Genomic DNA, 22,713 nt, shown 5'->3' with positions numbered 1-22,713 from the left:
TCACAATACATTTCATTTATTTGTCACCAGTACACACAAAAAATCTGCCGGAATTGGTTTTAATTAACGTCATGTTTGGAAATAACGCGAGGAGGCTTTTTGTGGTTCAAAATGCATCTTTGAGGAAGGTCAGTGAGTAGACATGGACACCTCTTTGAAAACAGGCGGCTTCATATCCGTGTATATAGTTGCATTGTTCTATATCCATCCGGGGGAGAAGTTCCAGCGTACTGATACTGTCGTATTGCAGAGACCGCATCTTTAACCCGTTTCTCATTTGCTGCTTTTCTAGTTACTTTACGGGGACTAACCACTTTCTGAACCTTTCTTCATCTTATAGTCTGTGTTCTAGAGTAAGACGACTTAAAGGCAGTAAATTAGTACTTAGATACTAGTGAATTTAGGTACCGGAATACATGTTCATTTCCTTCTCTCTATACTGTACTGTACAATGTTTTTTCAATGCCTCAAAGTGCCCAATTTGTCTATAGAAGGGTATTGATTGAAAGAAAAGAAAAAGACATAATTGTCTTAAAGATTTCTCTTATTTTGCACATCAGATTGTGGTGTTTTTCATACAGAAGTAGTGAAGAAGCAGTGAAAGGCTGCATTAAATGTCAAATGGTTTGACAGAGAATATCAGAAGTGATTGCCTTGCCTCTCTGGAACTATTCTGTCTGTACAAACGAAGCCTCTAATCATCCTTTTTTTGCTTTTTGCTTTTCCTCCCCCAGTTTTATCAAAAGAAAAGTGAAATTAGGGGACTGTGAATGCAAGGTACATGTTTACTTTTTAATTCTACATGTGTCATCTGATCAGCGTGCTTTGTCATTTTTGTAAAGAAAAAAACATTTTATTTATTTTTTGTTTAATATTTTGTGGATGTTTCATGCATTTTATATTTGTTCATTTATCTGCATTGTTTCTTACTGTTAATAAAACAAAGCCATTCACTCGTTTCTCTATTTTTATTTGACTGGGCATTAAAAAAAGACTGACTTCAGATTACAATTCCTCTGGGATTCTGTTTTAGGAAATTAAGCTTTGTCTCCATACACAGGCAGGGATGTCAACGTCACTGACAGACAAGGAACCAGTAGTTATCATTCAAAAACTGGATTGCGTAAAACCTCTCGACAGGGACTTTTTAAATAAAAGAAAAGGCAGAGTTAATTCATATTTAATTTGAATAATTCTTACTGAATAAAAGACCTGTCTAATCTCTATGCTATTAATCAGGCCTCAACTGAAAATGCAAATGACATTGGTGACCCTTTTGTGATGCCTGAACTCTGTTAAACATTTGCATTATTAAGTGTTTGAATCTTTTCAAACAGAGAAATGGAAACCATTGACTGGACAAACTATTGATGTGGTATTACATGTTTAAGCACCAAGGAGCATATTCAAACTACAGCAGCTAAGTGCTGTGCTTAGTACAACGGATCAAACCCTATTTTACTAAAGGCGAGTGCCTACATGGCTTCTTGTGTAACACATGGTAACGGATGACAACGTGTTACTCATTGATAGAAAACTATAATGAGACCCACAGCAGCAGTTCTGGCAGGTCTTCTACTGCAGAAAACACACTGTACACGGACCCATGACTTCTTCAACCGCAGTGACTCGAGTCGAAACAGTAGCAGCAGGCCAATTCGGTCTTTCACTTATATGCTTGCAAAAGGCACAAAGCAAGCAGCGGTGCCTGAAATCCCAACAGTGCAAAATAATGAATAACATAAAATGAACAGTTTTCTTTGGCTGAAAAAAAAAAAAAGAGCCTTGTTTGAGGAATTTTAGATAAAGACAAACAAGACTCTGTTGTTGTGAGGTGCATTTTATTATAATTGTTGAATTCGTAGGTTTTGTTTCACTCTTATTTCCTACGACAAACCGGTTTGGAGGAAGTTAAACAGTCCACATTGTCAGACAACAGACGTGAACACTGATAGCAGGATGGTCTGAGCCGGGAGACGGCGGTTAACCGGGGGGCCACTGCATCACACGTCCACCCAGGACGTGGATGTGGATGTGGTAGACGGACTGGCCTCCGTCCGGCCCATCGTTGACGACAATCCTGTAGCCTTTGGACAGTCCCGCATCTTCAGCACACTTCTTTGCAACTAACATCAGGTGGCCCAACAGCTAAGAGACAGAGGTAGAATGAATGAGTGACACTGAAGTGTAAATACATGCGTTTACAAGCATGAGCAGACAGCCCAAGGTTTACAATGGAGTGTTCATACAGAGCATTACGTTGTGTGAAGGGTTCCATCTAGTGGTCTGTTTGTTGAACAAATCACTGAAAGTGGGAAGAAATTATTTTATGAAATCTAGGTCATATGATTACACTTACCGCAGCATCACTGTCCTCCGCTTTTGACAGTTGAACAACTGGCTTTTTGGGGACGACGAGGATGTGAGTGGGAGCTTGAGGAGAAATATCAGGGAAGGCCACACACTGAAATATAAATAAAACAAATTAAGAATTATATTGTGCATTAAATGCTCCATCAATGTGTATTGTGACTTCCTCTTTAGTAGTTTGTGTGTTGGCTGAATCTGCAAGATGTTGCTAATATGTTGTCCACCTCATTTAAAGTATACATCAAGATCTAGTGTATGGCCATGTACATTAAAAAAGTACAATTGAAGTGCATCTGCCCTGGCTGTCAGTCCTTAAAACTATATATAATAAGAATAAATAAAAGACGACAACAACAACTTCTGGAGTGTGAAAAGTGATTTTTTATTTATTTATTTAATAAAGGATAATTTATTCTTTCTTATTTGATGTGTAGTTACATAAATTGCAAACCAATAAACACAACACAAAGCAGTGAAACCTGTTTGACAAGCATTGTTGTTGTTTTTGTAGGTGTTGCCTTCTCAAAAGGTCTGGTAACTTAAAACACAAGCAGCTTCACATTTTAAGGGTTTTATTTGTGTATCATTTGTATTCTGATTCCATTATCGAGCCCACAGCAACAATAGCACGTGCAAGCCCACAGTCTGTAGACTAGTGTCTACATTATTCAAAGGCTCTGCTGGAGTAGCAGGCAGAGGGGTGGAGAGAGAACTGTCTGCAGATGCCAAGTGACAGCAAATGCAACATGAGCAATAACTTATAACATGCAGAACAAAAACTAATCAATTCATATCATTATGTTTACTCTTTCTTAGCATTGCCTGTTTAGTATGAGAGTAAACTGTGTTTAAATATGTGATAAACGACCTTCATTTACACATACTTTACAAAATTACAGTAAAGCAGCAGTTTATGCAAAGCTAGCGCAGAGCTAACGTTTATCTGGACGTCACGTGCAAGGAGCAGGGTGACTTATTGCAGCCAACGTGTGTTTATGAGTGAAAGTGTTTCATGCATACCTTGTCATCTTCATAGAGCAGTTGTACAGGGATCTCTTTGCGTATAATTTTCCCAAATATTGTGTCTCCGCCCGGCTGGGCAGCCTGAGCTTTAGCCATTTCATCAGCCATGTTTGCGCAGATGAGGCGCCTGCCAGCGCCGCTTTTGGCTTCGTGAAACTGCAGCGAACACTCATTGGCTACAAAAACGCGTCATTTAAAAGTTCTGTACTGATTGGACGTTTGTTAGTTCCGCCCCCTCTAAGCAGGAAGTGAGCTAAAGAAGTCAAGATGGGGACTCGTTTGAAGGTGAGGACAGGATATGATCATTTTTTATGAAAAATAACGTCAGTGAATAATCTTTCCTGTTCGTTTATTTTGATGTTTTGATTATAAAAACACTTGACTGCATGTGTTGAGTTTCTGGGATCACTAAAATAGCTGGCAACTGCTTCTATTCAAGGAACAGCTGTCAAGGGTCCTGATGTTGCTATAAGCTGAATGTTTGTATACTTGCAGGTCCTAAATGTGTTTAAAACGCTGCACAGAACAAGGACAGCTGTATTCAAAGACGATGCCAAAGCACTGGCAGGTGAGTTATGTGGTATGATGGTTTGATTCCCAGCAGAAGAACGTCTTTAGCTATGATCTTTGTTGATGTTTACCAACTCTTTCCAATCAGTAGATAACTTTGATGCATGTTCTCCACTATCAAATGCATATCTATGTTTTTTTTCTTTCCACAAAGCTGCAAGATTAAAGATCAATGAGGAGTTCCAGAAAAACAAAAATGAAACGTCAGAAGAAAACATTATGAAGGTAAAGTCAAAGTGCATCCTAAAGTGACATGATTTGTTTATGTAGATTCTATTTGATTTGGCCCCACCACATCAGTTATGCATTTAAGTAAATGTGTGCATATGGCACTGCAATGTCATCTTTTGGCTGGAGTCATGAATTGATAACTAAAGAGGTCTCCCATACGTAGTAGACATGTAGCTCTTAATCCTGATCTAAATCCTTTCATATTAATTATCTGCAGATAATCAGTCCAATTCAATATATTTTTCTTAAATAACTCTAAATAAGCTATACGGTGATGGCTGCGGTATGTTTACAATAAAATAAACAAAATGATTGAAAGTTGACCATAGTAGAATAGCCCTACATTATAGGTTTCCTAAAAGAGACAAACAAAGACAGCAAACCATTGGCAGACACAGCAACTTTGTACCTTGCAAGATGTTGCTGGACACTTTATCTCACAATAAAATGCAAACTTAAGGAATATAGAGTTGCACTATCTTGGAATGACAAGACCATGTTTTTGTTGCATGTTAAAAACAATAACTATGAACTGTTATAGTATTTTGTATAATATTTTTAAAGAAGAGTGTCTGGATCTGCATTTTAGGCATGTTCATGTGCAGTTTTCAAGCACAGCAGTACTTTAGATTTATGTTTAACCTGCAAAAGATGCAAAACAAACAGAGGACCGCTGTGTATGAGGAGAGACAGTTTTCATGTTTTTGCCCAGGGGGCCACTGTTTTATAATCTGTCTACGTTCTTTACCCTTTTGCTATTACAGATGATCAAAATGGGCTCAAATGTGGAAGCTGTTCTTCGAGAGGGTGTGATGCAAATGGAACATGTTGGAGATAAGAAACTGTGTATGTTGGTGCTATGCTAGAAAGTAAAATGTGTATTTACAAAGAATATACAACAGGAATCTTGATTCTCTCTGAATCATCACATTCTAATAATATTTACTAATGTCCGCTATTTATTTTCTCTCTTTCTCCGTCTCAGTGCTTCGACCTAGAGAGAACCTTCTACTAGAAAATGTGCCTTATTGTGACCAGCCCAGGAGAAAGTCATGACGGACCATCTCATTGCATCTTTTTCATAAAAAAAAAAAAGCCACTATCATCCGGCTGCAATTTAAAGGATTTAACCTAAAACAACATTTCAACTAGTTCAGGATGTCATGAACAAGGGACATTTTAAAGATCATCACTGCATGGAGAAATGCCTTGTTTTGATTAACTGAAGATCTCTGCTGTTCCGTTTTAAGAAGTCTCTGCTATAAACTTGATGCCGTAGTTTCATGTACAGCATTTTGTAAAATGTAATTTGAAATGTGTTTTCATTTAACTTGGGAGTTGTCAACCTGCTTTTGAGCTTGTGAGTCAACTGAACTAGGGGGTGGGGGGGGGGGATATGTTATTTGTCTGCTACTTAAATGTTTTATTTTATTCTGATTAAAGAGAAGTGTTCCCAAACTATTTCAGGTTTCATTTATTGTTCAACTCACTGAAATTGATAGATAGATTCAACATGAAGGTGGTTAACACTCAGGGCGATAACGCCAACGGCTCTCGAGTGTGAATTATATCAGTGACAAAGTAAAAAAGAGAGATTAGTTTTATTTTATTTTTTTCTAAAACTAGACATGTATTTAAAGACATGTTTGCCATACAACAGTTCGTGGAATAAACCCAGACTCATCCAGCTCCGCTGTCACAATGACCGAAAACATTCCTGCCCACGGCAATAAGACTTTACAATAAGTCACCTCTGGCTAGATCCTCTGTAAATTAATTAATCAACATCAATACAGCACCACTTTTGTTATTTGTTACTCACTGTACATGTTTATATATACTTCATATACACTACACATACTTTACATTTTTGCACTTTCTCTATTGTTTAAATTTAACTCCTAAATTAATACTCTGCTGTTTCGTTGTACATATTGAGTTTTGCTGTGTATATCTTTCATCCTTTTATTTTTGTGTCTGTAAGCTGCTACTACTAAAACAAATTTCCCCTTGGGATGAATAAAGTATCTATCTATCTATTTAAGGTAGTTACATTGTAATGTTTCCTTTCGGGACCCACAAAGGCAAACAACTATACTGAGATGTTATGTTTTTAAATGTGTATTGTGTCCCATGGATAACCTATATAATGCGGTCTATAATTAGAGGAATTAACGTGATACAGTTGGTATTCTATAGCAGACACCAAATTTGCGAGCATAAAAGACAAACATGACATAGTTGTTTTTGTTTACAAAAAAAAGAGGAAATTGCTTCATGCCTAATGAACTGTAATGGTTTAACTTATTTAACTAGAGCTATACAATGTTATGGAGCATACAAGTCTTACTTTATTCCGATCCTTTACTACATTTCCCACGATGCTCATTGAGAGTAACAACCATACGTCATCAAACTGCGCCGTTACTCTGGCAACGTTTGGACGGGTTTCCTTCCTTGGTAGCTAGTTAGCTGTTAGCTGTTAGCTTGTCAAGTTGTCAAACTTGGTTACATATCAAATTTGATGCCAAAAATAAGGTGAGGATCAGTTTTTGTGGGCACTTTCTTACTTATAACATCATCAGGAATACTAGCATGTTTCTTTCTTTCTTTTGTGTTGTATTTGTCAGCTCCGACACGCTATGGGAGCAGGCGGCGGCGGAGGTCCACAGCCGAGAGGCTGCAGGTGGGGAAGAGGACCGAGGAGAGGCGGTCAGCGAGAGGACCGTGTTTCTCATGGGGAGCAAGGCCGGGGTTTGTTTACCGCCGTCCACTACAAACACCCGACATTCCTCCCCTTCTCATGGAAGCACTCCTGCCTTATTACGAGCTGCATACGTTGTACGTTGACTTATGAGCCCAACTTTGCTTCTTTTTGTTTCAGGGTAAAACGTCCATCCTCCTCAGATGCCTCGACAGGTGAGCCTTTGTGTGGTCTACCTCAAAACAAGCAGCTCCAGGCTCACAACAACAACTGTATTGTTAAACTAACACAGCTCACACAAAACACAATTAAACATGGCAGTCGTTAATTTGAATGTGTCGAGCATGGGAGTTCCTTCAGGAACAGGATGCATCGTTGATAAGATCAAACTTAATAGCTGTCAAAGCTTTTAGCTGCATCACATGGTCTTCTTCAGAGAACAGAGCCGATGACACAGCACAACAATGACACTCCATTTGATAAAAAACACAGCAAGATTAGGTTTCAAGCACTAAATAGGAGTAAATTGATCTTCACGCGTTGGCTTTGTTGTTTGACAACATTAATACTGTTTTCTATTCCACCAGGGATGAACCATCCAAGCCGACTCTGGCGCTGGAGTACACGTTTGGCAGACGGGCCCGAGGACACAACACAGTAAGGAAGCCCTGTTGGTCTTGGACACTTGTCCTGCTAATTTGTGACCTCTTCAAACCATGAAGTGTTTTTATTTAGATTGATCAGAATGAGCTGTGTGGAAAGTTAACCCATGTGGAGAGATATAAAAGACTACATTCATTCTCCAGAACTACCAGTACTCCATTACATGGAGAAACAATTCACCAGTTTCACTGTGGAAGTTGGTGAATTTATGTGACATGAACTGCTTTTTATCCAAACCTACTGGTTTTCTATTACATGTGTAACTTGAACTTGGTTTCGTCTTTCAGCCCAAAGACATAGCCCACCTATGGGAACTGGGAGGAGGGACCTCTTTGTCAGACCTGGTCCAGATCCCCATCACTGCCGTCTGCATCAGGTAGGTTACTATTCCCGAGATCTGGTTGTTCACTGTTTCAATGATTTACATGTTCAGAACATGACTATATGTGTTAGCCATGTGATAGCCTGGCGACCTGTCCAGGGTCTACCCTGCCTTTGCTCTGTCAGCTGGAATTGGCTCAAGTCCCCCCGCGACCCTGAATAAGATAAGCAATCCGTCCTGTCTTTTCCCAGCTCTCTCTCAGTCATCCTCATTCTGGACCTGTCCAAACCCAACGCCCTGTGGGAAACCATGGAAAAGCTGCTGCAGGCAGCACAAAATCAGTTGGAGAAAGTCTCTTCCCAATCACAACAAGCACAGAGAGCCAAACACCAGCCGCCTGTTCATTCAGCAGCACGCGTGTTCCCTAAAGACTATCCTGTAAGACGTCAGCTCTTTACACGCACTAGTATATCAGATCATCTTTTCTTCATTCGAGGGCAACACAAAGTAGTACTTCCTGAGGAAAGCTCATGCTTTAGACTCGTGGAAAATGTTTATACGTCTCAAATTATCGGGAAAACCAGCTATTAAAAAATTAATGTTCACCAAATCTCACACCTCACACTCCAGACAAAGTTGAAATAAGATATAGATAAAAAGCTGATTTAATAATTTTTGCCCAGTGCAGATGTAAGATGATACATGTATCCTGAGTAAACTGTGACTTTGTCAACAGGACAGAGAGCTGATCAGTCCCTTTCCTGTTCCGCTGCTGATTATTGGCAGCAAATATGATATATTTCAGGTAAAACACACACACTTCAACCTAAGTGTTATCTATTGAGATGGTCTTCTGGTGGCTAAATTACATATGTTTTATGATATTTGAAGTGCTCGTTATTCGTACAACTTAAACGTTTATTAGGCAGAGTTGTAAAAGGGTCTGGTGTGTTATGGTCACTGCTACATTGTTGTAACTTCTTAGATCCTGGTATGACTTGTGTCCCACATTATTGAGGGAGAGTTTTATTTTTCCATATGTGTTGCAGGAATTTGACTCTGACAAGAGGAAAGTGGTTTGTAAAACACTGCGTTTTGTTGCCCACTACTACGCGGCATCTCTTATCGTAAGTGTGTTTTGATTATACGTGCAACATATTTACATTTCACATAACTTTCGATGCACTTCGTTATCTTTTTTTGCTTTGTCTTACATATTAAATTCACCCATTCTTTCAACTGTTGCTGATCCAACTTTTGTTTTGTTGTTTTTTTCTTCTCCTGTTTTTTTTTTAAATCTTTTCGTCAGTTCACAAACATCAAGTCGGAGAGCTTAATGTCAAAAACCAAGAGCTTCTTCTCCCACCTGGCTTTCGGTCTGGACAGAGGGTGAGGAGGATACTGACTGTACACCAATCAGTAGTAAATTTGAATGCTTTGGTTTTAGTTGTATTTTCTAATTTTTTTTTTAATGTTGTGATCAGGAAAACTGTGTCCTGTGACTCCACTAAGCCTCTCATCATTCCAGCAGGCTCCGACTCCTTCAGCCAAATAGGTGAGTGCAGCATCACTCGGTGGCTAAAGGCAGTAATGCATTTAGATGTCATTCAAATGCTATTGCTGTGCTGTGTTTAAAGATATACACAATATTTAGATCCACCTTCTGCCTTGATGCTTGTTGATTGCTTAAAATAATGTTCGTATTGCTTTAGGTTCCCCTCATGCTACTGATGTGGACATTACATCTCTGCATGCCAAAAACCCAAAGGACCTCTGGAAGAAGGTCTACGAACGTGTCTTCCCCCAAGAGGTAGTTAATTCACCGGCACCTTTGTCTTCATTAGAATTGCAGAGTGCAGCTGATTTAGCCTCTGATGTTTAAAGGTACAGTGTGTGGCATTTAGAGGGATCTCTTGGCAGAATAATATTATTCAGCATATTTTATTTAGTGGAAAGTCAACCGGAAATAAGAATGGCTGTGTTTTCGTTCCCTGAACCGCCATGTTTCTACGGTAGCCTAGAACGGATAAAATAAACATTTGCTCTAGATGAATTTGTTTTTGATTGAGTTCCCCCAAACGGGAGAAGTTTTCGTTTGGTGCAAAATGCAAGCTCACCACTAGATGTCGCCAGATCCTACACACTAGACCTTTTAAGAAAATGAACACCCTCACATTGGACAATCATATTCACAGCATTACTTCTCATACATATGCATTTTTACATGAATAAATACCTTTGTTAACTCTCATTTGTAATATATCTCTGTCCATCTAACTGACTTTGTCTTAGCACAATACCAGTGAGCAGAGGGAATTAAAGGATCCAGCCAAAGACCCACAGTACAGTGAGCTTCAGATTGATGCCATGAGAGCCCAGAAAGACCAGGTAGGTCATCTTGAACAATCACATGCTTGTGTAGTATTACTTTACATCTGCACATGTAAACTATGAACTCTTATACTATGGCAAAGCACATCATAAACTACTGCAATCAGTGTCATGATGACTCGTGAGTTTGTAGTATGATGATAATTCAGTGTTAACCAGAACTATCTGTGCTTTGTGACCTTTGACCTCACTGTGAAGAGGAACAAGTATTGAGGAAGATAACAGATTAAAAAAGATTAGGAGGGAAATGAAGAGGAGTAGTGTCGACAATACGACACAACATTTTCTAGTTGATTAAGGGTTTAGATTTAATGAGAGCTCAGACAGGGGGATATTTCAGTGTGCTCAAGATAATAATTTTAATAATGGTTATGTATGACATTTCTTGCATTTACACTCGTTTTTTTAAATATATATATATATATATATATATATATATTATTTATATATATATAACTTTAGCTTATTTTGGTGAATTGAGGTCACATAAAAAAACACAAATGGATCAGCTGAATTAAATAAGAATGTCCACTTTATCAGAGAGATGGCAGATCTTCTGTTGAGCTCTGTCTTGAACTCTGTGCTCCAAAATCAAGGTCAATGTTCTGGAGTAACCTTCTGTCCTTAAGCAGTCTGTAGCAGTATCAAGGTCTCGGTAACAGGCTGGAAGATATCCTGGTTATAAACTCAGATATCAGTAGTGTTCTTGGCGGCTCGTCGCAGTGCCACTCTGGTACTTGCACTTTAGTAACCTCACATTGCTGTTATTGCTGACTGACAATGTAATTGGTCTGGATAACCACTAAGATAAATGGGGTAAAGGTTTACACCAACAGAGCACATGTATAAAGGAAAAGTTAGTGAAGGTCCATTTACATGTCAGGTCACCCACCTTCCTGAGGTTGTGTACTTTTAGACCCACTTTGTGGGTGTTATCAATACATTTAGGTCACAAAGATCATTCACTATCATCTTTAAACATCCAGAACACCACTTAACAATAAGTATCACTTATCAGTTTTGAAGGTATTTCTAGAATCCCGAAAGACTCTTCTGCCTATCTGGATTATAAAAGTATTCACAGCGCATCGAGGTCTAACAAACGCTGTGATTGCATTTCCTTCCTCCATAAAACATTTGCATGCAAATTTTTCTTTGCATCCTGCTTTGTTTATGTCCATGTTTAGTAGAAGGCAGCCTTTTTCATTCCTGCCTTTGCTGCATATCTTGTTACATTACCACATTGGCGTTGCCATTGGAAGGAATGTACCTGCCTTTCTATATTACACAAGTATGGCTATATAAAAAATAACTGCAGATTCCTGTGTTACCCTAAAAAATAAAAATATATGACATGGTCATTTCTGCATTTCATGCAAAAACTAATAAAAGAGGTTTTCAATATTTCTGTTAAATTTGAGTTCTCCGTTATGTGGAGCTGGCTTGCAGAACTACTTTTATTTTTTAATGTCTTTGTAGATCAACAGGGAGGAAATGGCAAAATGACTCATGAAAGAAATGTATGTTTGATGTTTGGAGTTCTTGAATTGTTTAGATATAATGCAGTGTTGTTTAAATGCTTCACATGTTGCTGGTTTTACAAACATAATGTTATTTGTGCCTTATATCTACTTTTATATATTTGTAGAGGAGAACAAAACCTTGTTTTCTATCATGAATTTGCAGGCATTTATGCATTATAGCGTATGTCTAAACAACTGCCTTCTTTTCATGTTACTTCAATGATGAAGAAAAGGTGTAATGTTTTTTTTCTTTTCTCTTTGTTTTTCAGGAGTTGGAGCAGTATAAGAGGAATGCATCTAAGTCATGGAAAGGACTGGAGCTGGGGACATGAGAGACAACCAGCTTTATGGTCACACACACACATACACAACAAATTATATCAATGTAAATACAGTATACACTTTGCTTTATTTATTTCCTTTTGTGTCATTGTGTCTATTTTAAACAAAACAAAACTACTTGTATACTGATGATAAAATGTTCTCTAAAAAAATAAACAATTTTACAATATTACAATAAGCATCACTTCCTATTCATGATAAATTAAAAAAAAAATTTAAACAAGGAAATACGTAAGGGACATTTTTATGCTTAGAATGTGGAAATTCCTTTGATACTTTGGTCCATCATTTGAATCATTCTGGTGATTTATATTTTGAGCTTTAGTTTACACGTACCACTTTGTATATACTTTTATGTGAAAATAATTAATTTGTGCAGATATATACAAGACCTTAAGTAGAATCTGTGCGGCCCATCTCAGATGTTGTTTGAGCCCATTCAGTGTTAAAGCAGCAGGTTTGGTGTTTTTTAGTACAAGGACCATTCCGTTATTTAGCTGCATATCAGGTGGTATAATGTCCATAGATATTGGATATTATAGATTCATTTAACCCTGCTGTACTGTACATTTTGCATCCTGCACGGGCATTGTTTGAGAAAATGTCTGTACTTTTTATCATTGTTCTGACCTTTTATAATACTTCATTCTGTAAAAGTGCTTATACAGAGCATGTTAGTGGAAAGGGTGCAGCCACAGATGATGCATGTTAGCAGGAGCTGCAGTGCTTCAGTATTCCTCATCTTCTCAGACTAACGTCATACTGTAAATCTGTTTTACATCTTCTCAACCAGACAAATTGCAGTTTTAAACAAAAGACCCCACTGGCCCTCACAAATATGTGTCTGTGGTTTTAGTGACGTACAAGCTTGTCTCTGATCTTGAAGCTGATCATGCCCAGCAGCAGCAAAGCAGGGAGGAACGAGTAGAGGAGGACAAAGTCGAGTGTGTATCGGGACAGAGCGCCAGGATAACCCTCATCGATGATCTGACTGCCTTGAGTGATCATACAGGCTCCCGGCAAAGGTTTGGAAATATCTGCAACAGCACAACACAATAGAGGGAAAACATGAACGATTTGTCTGGTTTAAAAGACGGCTTCAGTTCCCAAAACAGCCAATGAGTGTCCTTCAGTCTGTCGTGAACACTGAGCTCATTCATTACATAGAGCACTTGTAAAAGCATTGACAGAGGAAACGATTGAAGTGAATTACATTTTCCTTAATCATTCTCAGGGTAAGTGGAAGCAGAAGATGGTCCCATCACGGTAAAAACTTACTGCATGTGAAGTTGAGTCCGTGGAACTCGGTGACTATGAGCAGCTCACAGCTGTACTTCTGGAAGGTCAGGTAGCTGAGCCACTGGAAGACCATCGGCATCTGTTGGGTGCTCCTGTTGAGAGGAAGAGGAAGGTGCGTTACCTGGAGCCTTCATTCACATTGAAGAGCTTATTGCCTATTCAAGGTCCAAATCACAACAGGCCTGGCTTAAAGTTACTTAAACATTCTAGATAAATTGAAAACATATTGTCTGTCTCACCTGAGGAAGCCAGATCCCACTAAGATCCCTGCAATATTGAGCAGAGCCACTCCAGTGTTGACCATGTTAGGGTCGTGGAACACTCCCAATAGCACCACAGTTAACAGCTCACCTGAGGAAAAACAAAATATATATATATATATATATATATATATATATATATATATATATATATATAATACAGGCAACTTAAAGCCATTAACAGTGGAAACGTGACAAGTCCAACTCATTTGTATACTTGTGTTTCTAAAACTGATATGGTCTATCCCTGTCAGTGTTGACGGCAAACTGGCAATAAAGACAGAAGTTTTTAGAGTTATAGGATATGAAACATGGAGATAGGCAGACTAGCATGTCGCTATAATCCTTCACTTTGAAGAAATAGACGATGACAGTTAATATGTGCTTGGGAGCTCGTCCATGTAAGTCTACTTGTCTCACCTACAAGGTGTGGCACCAGGACGACAGCAGAATAACACAGGAAGCGTATGCTGTCAGGGTGCATCCCCACTGTCCTGAGAGGATCAGGGGCAAAAGATAGAAGTTAGTGAAGAATGTGTTGAATTTAACTCGATTCAGGCTAAAACATCAACTAGATGTTGCTGTAACAAACACTGCAGACCCCATGAGGACTCTGTTAGGCCTACCTTTCAAAGGTGCACATCATTTTTCGACATTAAAGTTTTTTGAGATCTTACTGAGACAAAAAGGGTTTGATAAGGGTCAAACAATTTTCTAAAAACATGCTTTATCAAACTATTGTTGATGCCAAAATAATACATTTAAAAATGTTTATTAAGTATTGTTTTTGTTGAATATTTTGCTGATATCATCTGTAAAATATGTGAAAATACTACCAGTAACTGCAAATACTACTACTACTACTACTACTAATTCCATTGTAACAAATTGATCTTTGTATGCGAACATAATACTACTATTTTAACAGCACATTGTTTGTAATTCTTTTCTTTCTGTTTTGCAAATGATAGTTTGGTTCAAGGCCACACACACTTTTCATCAAGATGCCCAAAAAACCTAAGAGCAAGTCTGATTTATTTCTTCAAAAAAGTAATTTTCAACAACAAAAAAAGATATTTGTAAATGTATATTAAAACTTTTGCCATGAAGCAACATCTCAACAGTTTGGTAGAGGCCTATTAATAAAACAAACCTGTGGGGCAGTTAACAAGGTGGACGTATTGAATGTGAAATCTATTGAACCTATGATGCCCCATGGCGAACAAATACACACCAGTAAAGGAAGGAGGTGAAGATGAACACACTCAGGATGCTGAAGGGCAGGATGTGGAAGATGTAAGCTAAGAACATTTGCCATTTACTGTACAGACCATCCTGACTCTCCTGATCACTGATGGCTCGCAACGCCGGGACTGTTGAGAAAAGCAGAGGGGGAGAAGATAATGGGAGGAGTGGAAAAGAGGAGAAACATTAATACTGGAAGCCCACGAAGCTCTTAAATTACTTCAATAAATATGTTAGAAATTGTAATAATACTTGTTAATTCATAACATGCTGCATGAAGACCTCATGCCTGCTCCAACAAGCCAGGTTCTTGATGTCTGAAGCTGGCCGTTTGCCATAAGTCCATGTTTCAGTTAGCAGATGTTCTTGGCTTCATTCAGACAACTCAGTAAACCTGTTCCTATCAGTCTTTATCTGTAAGATTCAAGGTCAGTATGCCATTCACAACCACTGCTTCTGGCTGTTTGGGTGCTTGTGGAGTGCTTTTAATCACTTTTTAACTCAAGTTTGACTTCTGCTCAGCCCAGTGTTTTATCACATCTCTTATCCTCAGTATCTGTGACAGCCAGAGGCCTAAAGCTAAGATTGTACACTCAGCTGTCAGCTGAAGACAGAGAAGAGATAATCACCCCATATCGCCAATATCCTTCACAGGTTCATCATCTTTTAACATTCACTCTATGTATAAAATTAATATTAAGATATGTTATACTAAGGCCTTATTACCTATTGCCAACACATTTTAACATCCGTTTAGCCTGTTTTAACCTTAGTTTAACTTGAAAAAAAATCTCACTGAGATATAAAAAACAAGAGTATCCAAGCTGTGTACATATTAAGTTAAAACAATACATACCACAAGATTATTTTAAAAATAAATAAAGTTCATGAAACCCTACCATCAATACAGGTCCTAAAATAGTTGTTTATCTCTGTCTATGCAGTACATGTGTGAACGTTTATCTGTATTTGATGTTATCTCAGCTGCTATAAATATTAACACACATATAGAACCAGATAATATCGATATGGGTGTAGGTCTAAAAGGCTCTCGGGTTCAGCGATCTCTAAATGGAGTAAAGGTCATTCTGCCTCTGTAGGTAAACTGCAAATGCAAACTGCAACTACAGTGTGATGATGACCAACTGTAGTTTTATTCTGTAACACTAGTACTGTACTTACAACTTATCACTTAATCTTTTACTCTGACCTACGAGAGACACTGAAGTACATGAAGTCTCTTTGGGAGCTTTCAAAATCAAAGCTAGACTTCACACATTTCTGCTGAAGGGAACAAAACTACTGCAGGCAGCCGACCCCTTTCACCCACTGAAGGAGAGATAAGCGAGCTTACACGGCTGAGATAACGACGTTTCAAACACGCTATTTAACTTTGACTCAGGTGATAGACCACACACACTTCATCCACTGCAGAATTTCCCTAAAGTCATCATATCCATCTTTTGTAGATATTTTGTGTGATGTTATCACTTGAAGTTAAATGTCCTTGGACATTCCAGTTTGTTTTGGTGTCATACCAGTTCAGCACAGAGCGTATAAATGCTTGATTTGAGTTTTTGAATAATGATCCCTCTGTCAAAACTTGAAATGCTTTAAAAATAAAAAAGTAAAAATATGTTTTCCCCCGCTCTGTGCAGATGTATGGTGTGAAACTCACAGAGCGCTACAGCATTCAGCATGCCGGTGTAGGGCGAAGCTCCGATGCTCTGATAGATGATGCCAATGCGGTCCTGCACGGCCCCCTTGGTGACGTCGTTGTCTAAATGTATCACGAAGAAGGCCACAAAGAGGCCGTAGATCAGGTTCTGAGACAAGCGCATCAGAACACCCATTCTGTCTCGGGACAGGTTTCTTGCCGTCCGCCTGCACACAGAAAAAAACACATGAAAACACATGTGAACACATGCAATGGTACGTGTCCTCGGGTACATATTCAGATAGCAACACACAAAGGGCGAGAGGGAGAATTGAAAGAGAGGGACAGAAAAGAGTCAGAGATAACATGATACAGAAACGATTACCACATGTCTTTGTATGTACAAGAAGAGTATGAGATGAATAAATCTACGCAATAATCATATCATTTCTTTAGTGGGCAGTCTTTCATTATTGCCTTTATAGGTGACGTCTACACAAGGGGATTGAAGGGCTGACCTGAGCAGAACTTCAAGTTTGGCTGCACCGCTCGGTGACTCTTTGCTCTTAAAGGGGATGGCCGGCTTGTCCACCCGCTGCAGGCTCTGCTCCACTTTTCCCAGCATGCTCTGGAAGATGGCAGACTTCTGAAAGGATGACGTGATCTCATGCATGCGACTGAAGGTGGCTGCCTCCCGCTCACTGCTGCGTGTGTCCACCGAGGTGAAGTCAACTGTTTGACATCACAGCAATTTGAATATTTGAATGTTCAATGCGCACCTTATTCTTTTACATACTGTATATTGTCAAGATGTCTATATATTTTTTTTTGTTATAGCTGTGCGACTTTAGTTTACAGTACAGGATCATAGCATGCAGTACCATAGATGTCAAAGGGGTTGCAGTACTCTGGACACTCGTATCCACATTGGCTGAAGAAGTCCACCATCTCCTCGGGCTGACCACAGAACACCAGCTCCCCACGACTCATGATAGCTATCCTGCTAAACACCTGACACACACACACACACACACACACACACACACACACACACACACACACACACACACCAAAAATAGTTAAATATCTTCAGCATGGCGATCAACTAACTAACCTAGAGCATGATCTTCTGCCTCGGTAGAAAATGGTGAGTTTTCTGTGTTTATAGGATATTTTCCAAGTCTGAAAACAATAAGGACATGCCCACATGTACATTGCAATAGTTTTTGTTTGCTGTAAATGTTTTCTTTGTCCATCATGGCAGCAAAACGTTGTCTTTCTAATGTAAGAGATGGAGGACAAAATCCAAAACCTTCTTTCTGAGTGAAAATGACTTCTAAAGTTTAGCTGAAGTTATTATAGTGTTTCTATCCCTCCACTGCAGCTCAGCTAAGAAACGTCTGTCGAAACAAAGAGAGGAAATTACATACTTATAAGGTTGTAACTTTTGAAGATAACCTCTTAATTTGACTAACAGAGGAAGGACATTGGATTTTGTCCCTCATCACTTCCATTAAAATCTCATTATAAGGAGATCTCTTCAGGTCCAGTATGGACAGGAAACAAAAGCTGTTTTGATGTACATACATAGGTATTGTTTTAACGGACTTGAGCCACTCTTTCTTCTTTTCTTAAGTTTATCTGGACACTCACCCTGAAGAGCTCGGAGCGCGGTTGGTGGATGGTTACGATGACGATGCGGTTCCTCCTGGCCAACTCTGCCAGCAGCACCACGATCTGATTTGCGGTCATGCTGTCCAGGCCCGTGGTCGGCTCATCCAATAGGATCACCCCTGCAATGACATCACCCCAATGACGCAGGTTTGTCACATATTGACGCATCGAAAAAGGCAGGACAATAACTTTTTTTTTCTTCTTTTAAGTTGGAAACTTTTAAATGTACTTTTTATTAAGTGGCACATGCAGGACTCTCAGCGGGGCCGACTTCACTTGTGGAGATAAGTGAGTCCTTTTTTTTGTGTTAATTACTCTAATTAGGACAATTAAAAGATTGCCTCTTTGCATTATGAAAGCAAAGTGGAATTAGCAGATGCTTTAATTGTGAGATTAATTCATTTCCTGGTTGATTGGAGAGGCAGCGAATGGGAACTCCTCATTACTCTGTGTGTGACTCTATGTGTGTGTGTGTTTCCATGGCCAGTCTAATCCTGAATGAGGACTGAGACCTTTCAATCTCCCTGGAGGAATGTAGACCTGATAAACTATACCTGGGATGAGCACAAGCGCACGCACGCACACGCACGCACACGCACGCACACGCACACACGCACGCACGCACGCACGCACGCACGCATGCACGCACGCACGCACGCACGCACACACACACACACACACACACACACACACACACACACACACACACAGGTGGGTCTCTGCTCATTCCCTTTGTGGTGTGATAACCCAGGCTTTCATTATGCTTCTCCATCTCTCCCTCTGTCCTTTTCTCTGTCCTTTCCTGAGTCCTCTCTTACTTACATCCCTTTTGTTTCTCAGCATGGACTTCTAAATATCTTTGGGGAGAGATGGGTTCTGAGTGAACTTTCTTCTGTTCTCTTGATAGCTCAGTCCTGCCGCCAGTCCTGTTGCTTCCAACAGCATATGTATGAAATATCATGTGTTATATCTAATCATTTACTAAACAGCGTGAGCAAAACTTTCTCATACTGTGCCACAGCTCTTTTTGTATAATCCTCATCCCATGTGTGATCACCTTTAATACTTCAGTTTATCTCCTCCACATCTCCTCATTTGAATTCTGTAAAGCTTTAAGGATTTAAGAGATAATGGCTTTTACATGTATTAAAAAATCAGCAGCACTAGCACCCTTTAGTTCATATAAAGCTCATATTTCCCAGCTGTAGAGGTACTCACTTGGGTCCTGAAGTAGCTGGCCGGCAATGGAGACTCTCCTCCTCTCGCCCCCGGAGATCCCTGGGAAAACGCGGCCTCCAATAACACTGCGGGCCACATGACTCAGACTCAGCTCGGCCATCACCGCCGACACCTGCACAGGAGGCAGAGGTCAAGAGTCAGCTGACTATGAATAAAGAAACCTGCCAACAAAGGCTGACTGTAAACAATGTTCCTAATAGTTCTAATTAGTAGAAATATTTCCGGTGTACTACTCCTCTTTGAGTATTTCTGAGTGAGGGTCAGGAGGTTTACATTTGGGTTTACATTTTTTATTTGAAGATTGTGAACATAGGCTTTCCAGTTGCACATGTATAACCTATAAAGGTCTGATTTTAAGATCCTTTCGCATTGAACTAAAATGGTAAACACACCAGCCGTGTGAGTGTCGGTGCTGATGACCAGCAAAGAACATTTTTACAATTACATAGAGTTACATAAAATATCCAACTGATTTGACCTTTAAAGAAATGTTTATATCTAGTTTATATTCTTAGTTATCCTGATGTTGGAAATAACATTCTTTGAAATAGCTGTGACTATTTGGAATAGTAAACATATTTTCTCTAGCCAGGAGAAATGCTTCAGCTGTAGAAATCAGATTGAGTGGAAAGAGCAGAAGAGGCTCTCAAAAGTCACCTTCTTCTTTATAGCTTTGGCCGAGTGTTTCCTCAGGGCCAGCTGAGCTGTGTAGGTCAGAGTCTCCTCCACTGTCAGATAACTCAACAAGTTATCACTCTGGAAAAGAAACAGACAGAGAGAGTAAGGAAATATAAGAAATGGCAAGAAACAAGTAAGAGATGCAGTGAGGCAGACACAATTTATTAAGGATATATTCAGAATATATTGTAAAATAGCTTCCTAATATTTTTCCTTACAAGGGAGATGAGTAACAAGACTATGGTTAACACATAGTAATTAATCTCCAAGAAGAAGCAATATCAGTTTTATCTCCTCCATATTCCTCTTGTCTCTTCATCAGTATTCAAACTTTAGTATATCATGAAACCTAACGTGTCTCTGGCATGATGCTTCACACTATTAGCAACAGAAAAGTGTAGATTTCAGAGTATTTATCGACAGTATCTTTGCTGCACATCCCTGCAAGTTTACATCCATATAGGGCACAAACAGCAGTCTGAATATTTGTATATTCATATACGCCGACTGGAACATACCTCTGCCCCAGACGTATGCACACACACATACACATGCACACATTTATGCCTTGAACCTGCTGTCTGCCTCAATTAACACATGGCGCCTCCCAATCCCACTACTCCTCAGTCGCTCATCTGAATGACTTTAATATCAGGAGCTCATATCACCTCCTCATCTACAGCTTAGCAGGGGAAGTTAATGACAAGGCTTAGAGCGCAGAGGAGGGGTGCTATCAGCTAGAAGAGGGAGATGATTTGAAAGGAAGCAAGGCCAGTTTTAAGCCAGTATTTTTAATTCAAGTTTTGGATACACTTGAGCACCTCTCATTGAGAGATTAAGTGTATGAGGAGGCCAGCAAGGGCCTTTAGTTAATTTCATCCAGAGGCCAGGGCTACCTTTTTAAGGAGTTTTTGCAAAATGGTGTGTGTTCATCGAGTTTGGTATTAATGGTGGTTAACCACACAGGCCACTTAAATACACACAAACTGTCTGCAGCCACCTACATGTGATACCGTGGGGCAAAGTTTCACCTGATGAGACCTAGGGCACAGGGAAATGTGCATTGGATTAGGTGCTAACTATTTTCAACCACCGTTCACACTCTTTATTTGCTGTTCAGCAGTTTTATGCTGCTTTTGAGAAGATGCATTTCACACACTGGTTCCAGCCCCATTCTACAAACAATGGATGTTTGATTGTATTTTTATCTTGTTGGGGTGAGCTGAAGGCCCAGTTTAAAACATCCAGAAAACTAGATTTATTTCTTGAGGTTACAAATAACTTATGTCTGTGTTTATTCAGTATGCACTTTATGTCTGCGCGTTACCTGCAGCACGTAAGAGAAGCAGTCCTGATACTCTTCTCTCTTCAGTTTCATGCCGTTAACGAACACCTCACCCAACAGTGTGCCACAGTTTCCAATCCTCCCTGAGATGGCATCAAGCAATGTGGTCTTTCCTGAGCCTTTACAAGGCAAGATGCGCACACACACACACACACACACACACACACACACACACACACACACACACACACACGCACACGCACACGGATACATATGACATACAATATTAAAATATGTGGTCACATATCTCGGAGCATTTTTAGATTGGCAATAGAAGGATTTTTTAAATTTTTTAATAAAAAGGTTCTGTTGCATTGCCTTTATTTACCCTCGTATTCAATATGTAACAGTGTGTAACACTCCATTAAAAATGTATCTTAATGGTCCTAAAAATACGCAATTTATTGGATTGGTTTATTTCTGTTGTGTTTAAACACTTTGCTCTTTGGACTGAGCTGAGAGCGAACCTGAGTTGCCGAGTATGCCCATAATCTGCCCGCTGTCCACGTGGAAGGAAACATCATTGAGGATCTGACGAGTCCATCGCTTCTTGTAGGTGGGTAAGTCCCACCACGGTCCCACACGCTCACTGGAAAACGCGCACACACGCACACACATATATGTGTTCATCACCAATCAGCAGTGTGCATTATTTGACACAACGTATAGACAAAATGTTGCAACTTCTCTTGCGTTACATTTATTCTCCAGCCATCATAAAATTGTAGATCATTTGACTCAATATGAGCATAGTGATGAGTAATGATTCTCAGAGTATTGTTGTCTCTCAGTCATCCTCTTGCACACTCTTTACCTGACTGTGTAGGAGATCTTCTTGACACTGAGACAGCAGGAGGGCTCTGATCGCTCCTCTCCTTCATCTCTCTTCCCTTCCGACACAAACTTGAAGGACTCTCTGGCTTTGCTCCCGTTCTCCGGCTCCACCGACTGCATTGAATAAAATGTGTTCATGTCCCCGGCCGGTCCGCTCTAAATATGAGTTGTCTTACAGACTTTGTTTCTTTGCACCCATTGCCCGGTCAGAGCTGCAGTGCGAGAGCAGTGGCGTCTCTTTTAGGAACCATAAACACACAGTGAACGCTGTGTTATCTCAGAGAACTTTGATCTGGAGCTCTATAAAGAAGACCAAAAAAAAAAAAAAAAAAGTAGATTCACT

General features: G+C 39.6%; 4 protein-coding genes across 4 annotated transcripts; 2 read left to right on the top strand and 2 right to left on the bottom strand.

Moving 5' to 3' along the window:
* Positions 1-1,832: 1,832 nt before the first annotated feature.
* hint1 (histidine triad nucleotide binding protein 1) lies at positions 1,833-3,519 on the bottom strand. The gene is made up of 3 exons (XM_079230311.1): positions 3,391-3,519; positions 2,360-2,464; positions 1,833-2,148 (listed from the first exon to the last, which is right to left on the bottom strand). The coding sequence occupies exons 1-3, from the start codon at positions 3,499-3,501 to the stop codon at positions 1,984-1,986; spliced, it is 381 nt and encodes a 126-aa protein (XP_079086437.1). The 5' UTR covers positions 3,502-3,519; the 3' UTR covers positions 1,833-1,983.
* A 118-nt stretch (positions 3,520-3,637) lies between these two features.
* Positions 3,638-5,627, top strand: lyrm7 (LYR motif containing 7). The gene is made up of 5 exons (XM_079230149.1): positions 3,638-3,678; positions 3,889-3,961; positions 4,118-4,188; positions 4,959-5,040; positions 5,180-5,627. Exons 1-5 carry the CDS (start codon positions 3,661-3,663, stop codon positions 5,248-5,250), a joined length of 315 nt encoding a protein of 104 aa, XP_079086275.1. The 5' UTR covers positions 3,638-3,660; the 3' UTR covers positions 5,251-5,627.
* An 80-nt stretch (positions 5,628-5,707) lies between these two features.
* On the top strand, positions 5,708-12,189 carry dync2li1 (dynein, cytoplasmic 2, light intermediate chain 1; the record flags this gene model as incomplete). Its single annotated transcript, XM_079229471.1, has 13 exons — positions 5,708-5,754; positions 6,825-6,948; positions 7,079-7,113; positions 7,486-7,555; positions 7,849-7,937; positions 8,135-8,321; positions 8,620-8,688; positions 8,933-9,010; positions 9,193-9,272; positions 9,368-9,438; positions 9,596-9,693; positions 10,176-10,271; positions 12,067-12,189. The coding sequence occupies 13 exons, from the start codon at positions 5,708-5,710 to the stop codon at positions 12,127-12,129; spliced, it is 1,107 nt and encodes a 368-aa protein (XP_079085597.1). The 3' UTR covers positions 12,130-12,189.
* An 802-nt stretch (positions 12,190-12,991) lies between these two features.
* On the bottom strand, positions 12,992-22,508 carry abcg5 (ATP-binding cassette, sub-family G (WHITE), member 5; the record flags this gene model as incomplete). The annotated part of the gene is made up of 14 exons (XM_079230018.1): positions 12,992-13,176; positions 13,418-13,530; positions 13,678-13,789; positions 14,119-14,192; positions 14,933-15,071; positions 16,622-16,827; positions 17,119-17,332; positions 17,482-17,611; positions 18,254-18,393; positions 19,493-19,625; positions 20,171-20,269; positions 21,519-21,655; positions 22,004-22,125; positions 22,351-22,508. The coding sequence occupies 14 exons, from the start codon at positions 22,506-22,508 to the stop codon at positions 12,992-12,994; spliced, it is 1,962 nt and encodes a 653-aa protein (XP_079086144.1).
* Positions 22,509-22,713: the final 205 nt, after the last annotated feature.

Source organism: Taurulus bubalis, assembly GCF_910589615.1.
Source record: "Taurulus bubalis genome assembly, chromosome: 14".
Classification (NCBI taxonomy): Eukaryota; Metazoa; Chordata; class Actinopteri; order Perciformes; family Cottidae; genus Taurulus; species Taurulus bubalis.
This window is presented reverse-complemented; position numbering and strand designations above follow the sequence as displayed.

Coding starts and splice junctions, on each gene's coding strand:
- lyrm7 (XM_079230149.1), top strand. Junction 4,189..4,958: donor CAGAAGAAAACATTATGAAG/GTAAAGTCAAAG, acceptor TTGCTATTACAG/ATGATCAAAATGGGCTCAAA. Junction 5,041..5,179: donor TGTTGGAGATAAGAAACTGT/GTATGTTGGTGC, acceptor TCTCCGTCTCAG/TGCTTCGACCTAGAGAGAAC.
- hint1 (XM_079230311.1), bottom strand. CDS start 3,501: ATGGCTGATGAAATGGCTAAAGCTCAGGCTGCCCAGCCGGGCGGAGAC. Junction 2,465..3,390: donor TGCTCTATGAAGATGACAAG/GTATGCATGAAA, acceptor TTTATATTTCAG/TGTGTGGCCTTCCCTGATAT. Junction 2,149..2,359: donor CGGAGGACAGTGATGCTGCG/GTAAGTGTAATC, acceptor TCTGTCTCTTAG/CTGTTGGGCCACCTGATGTT.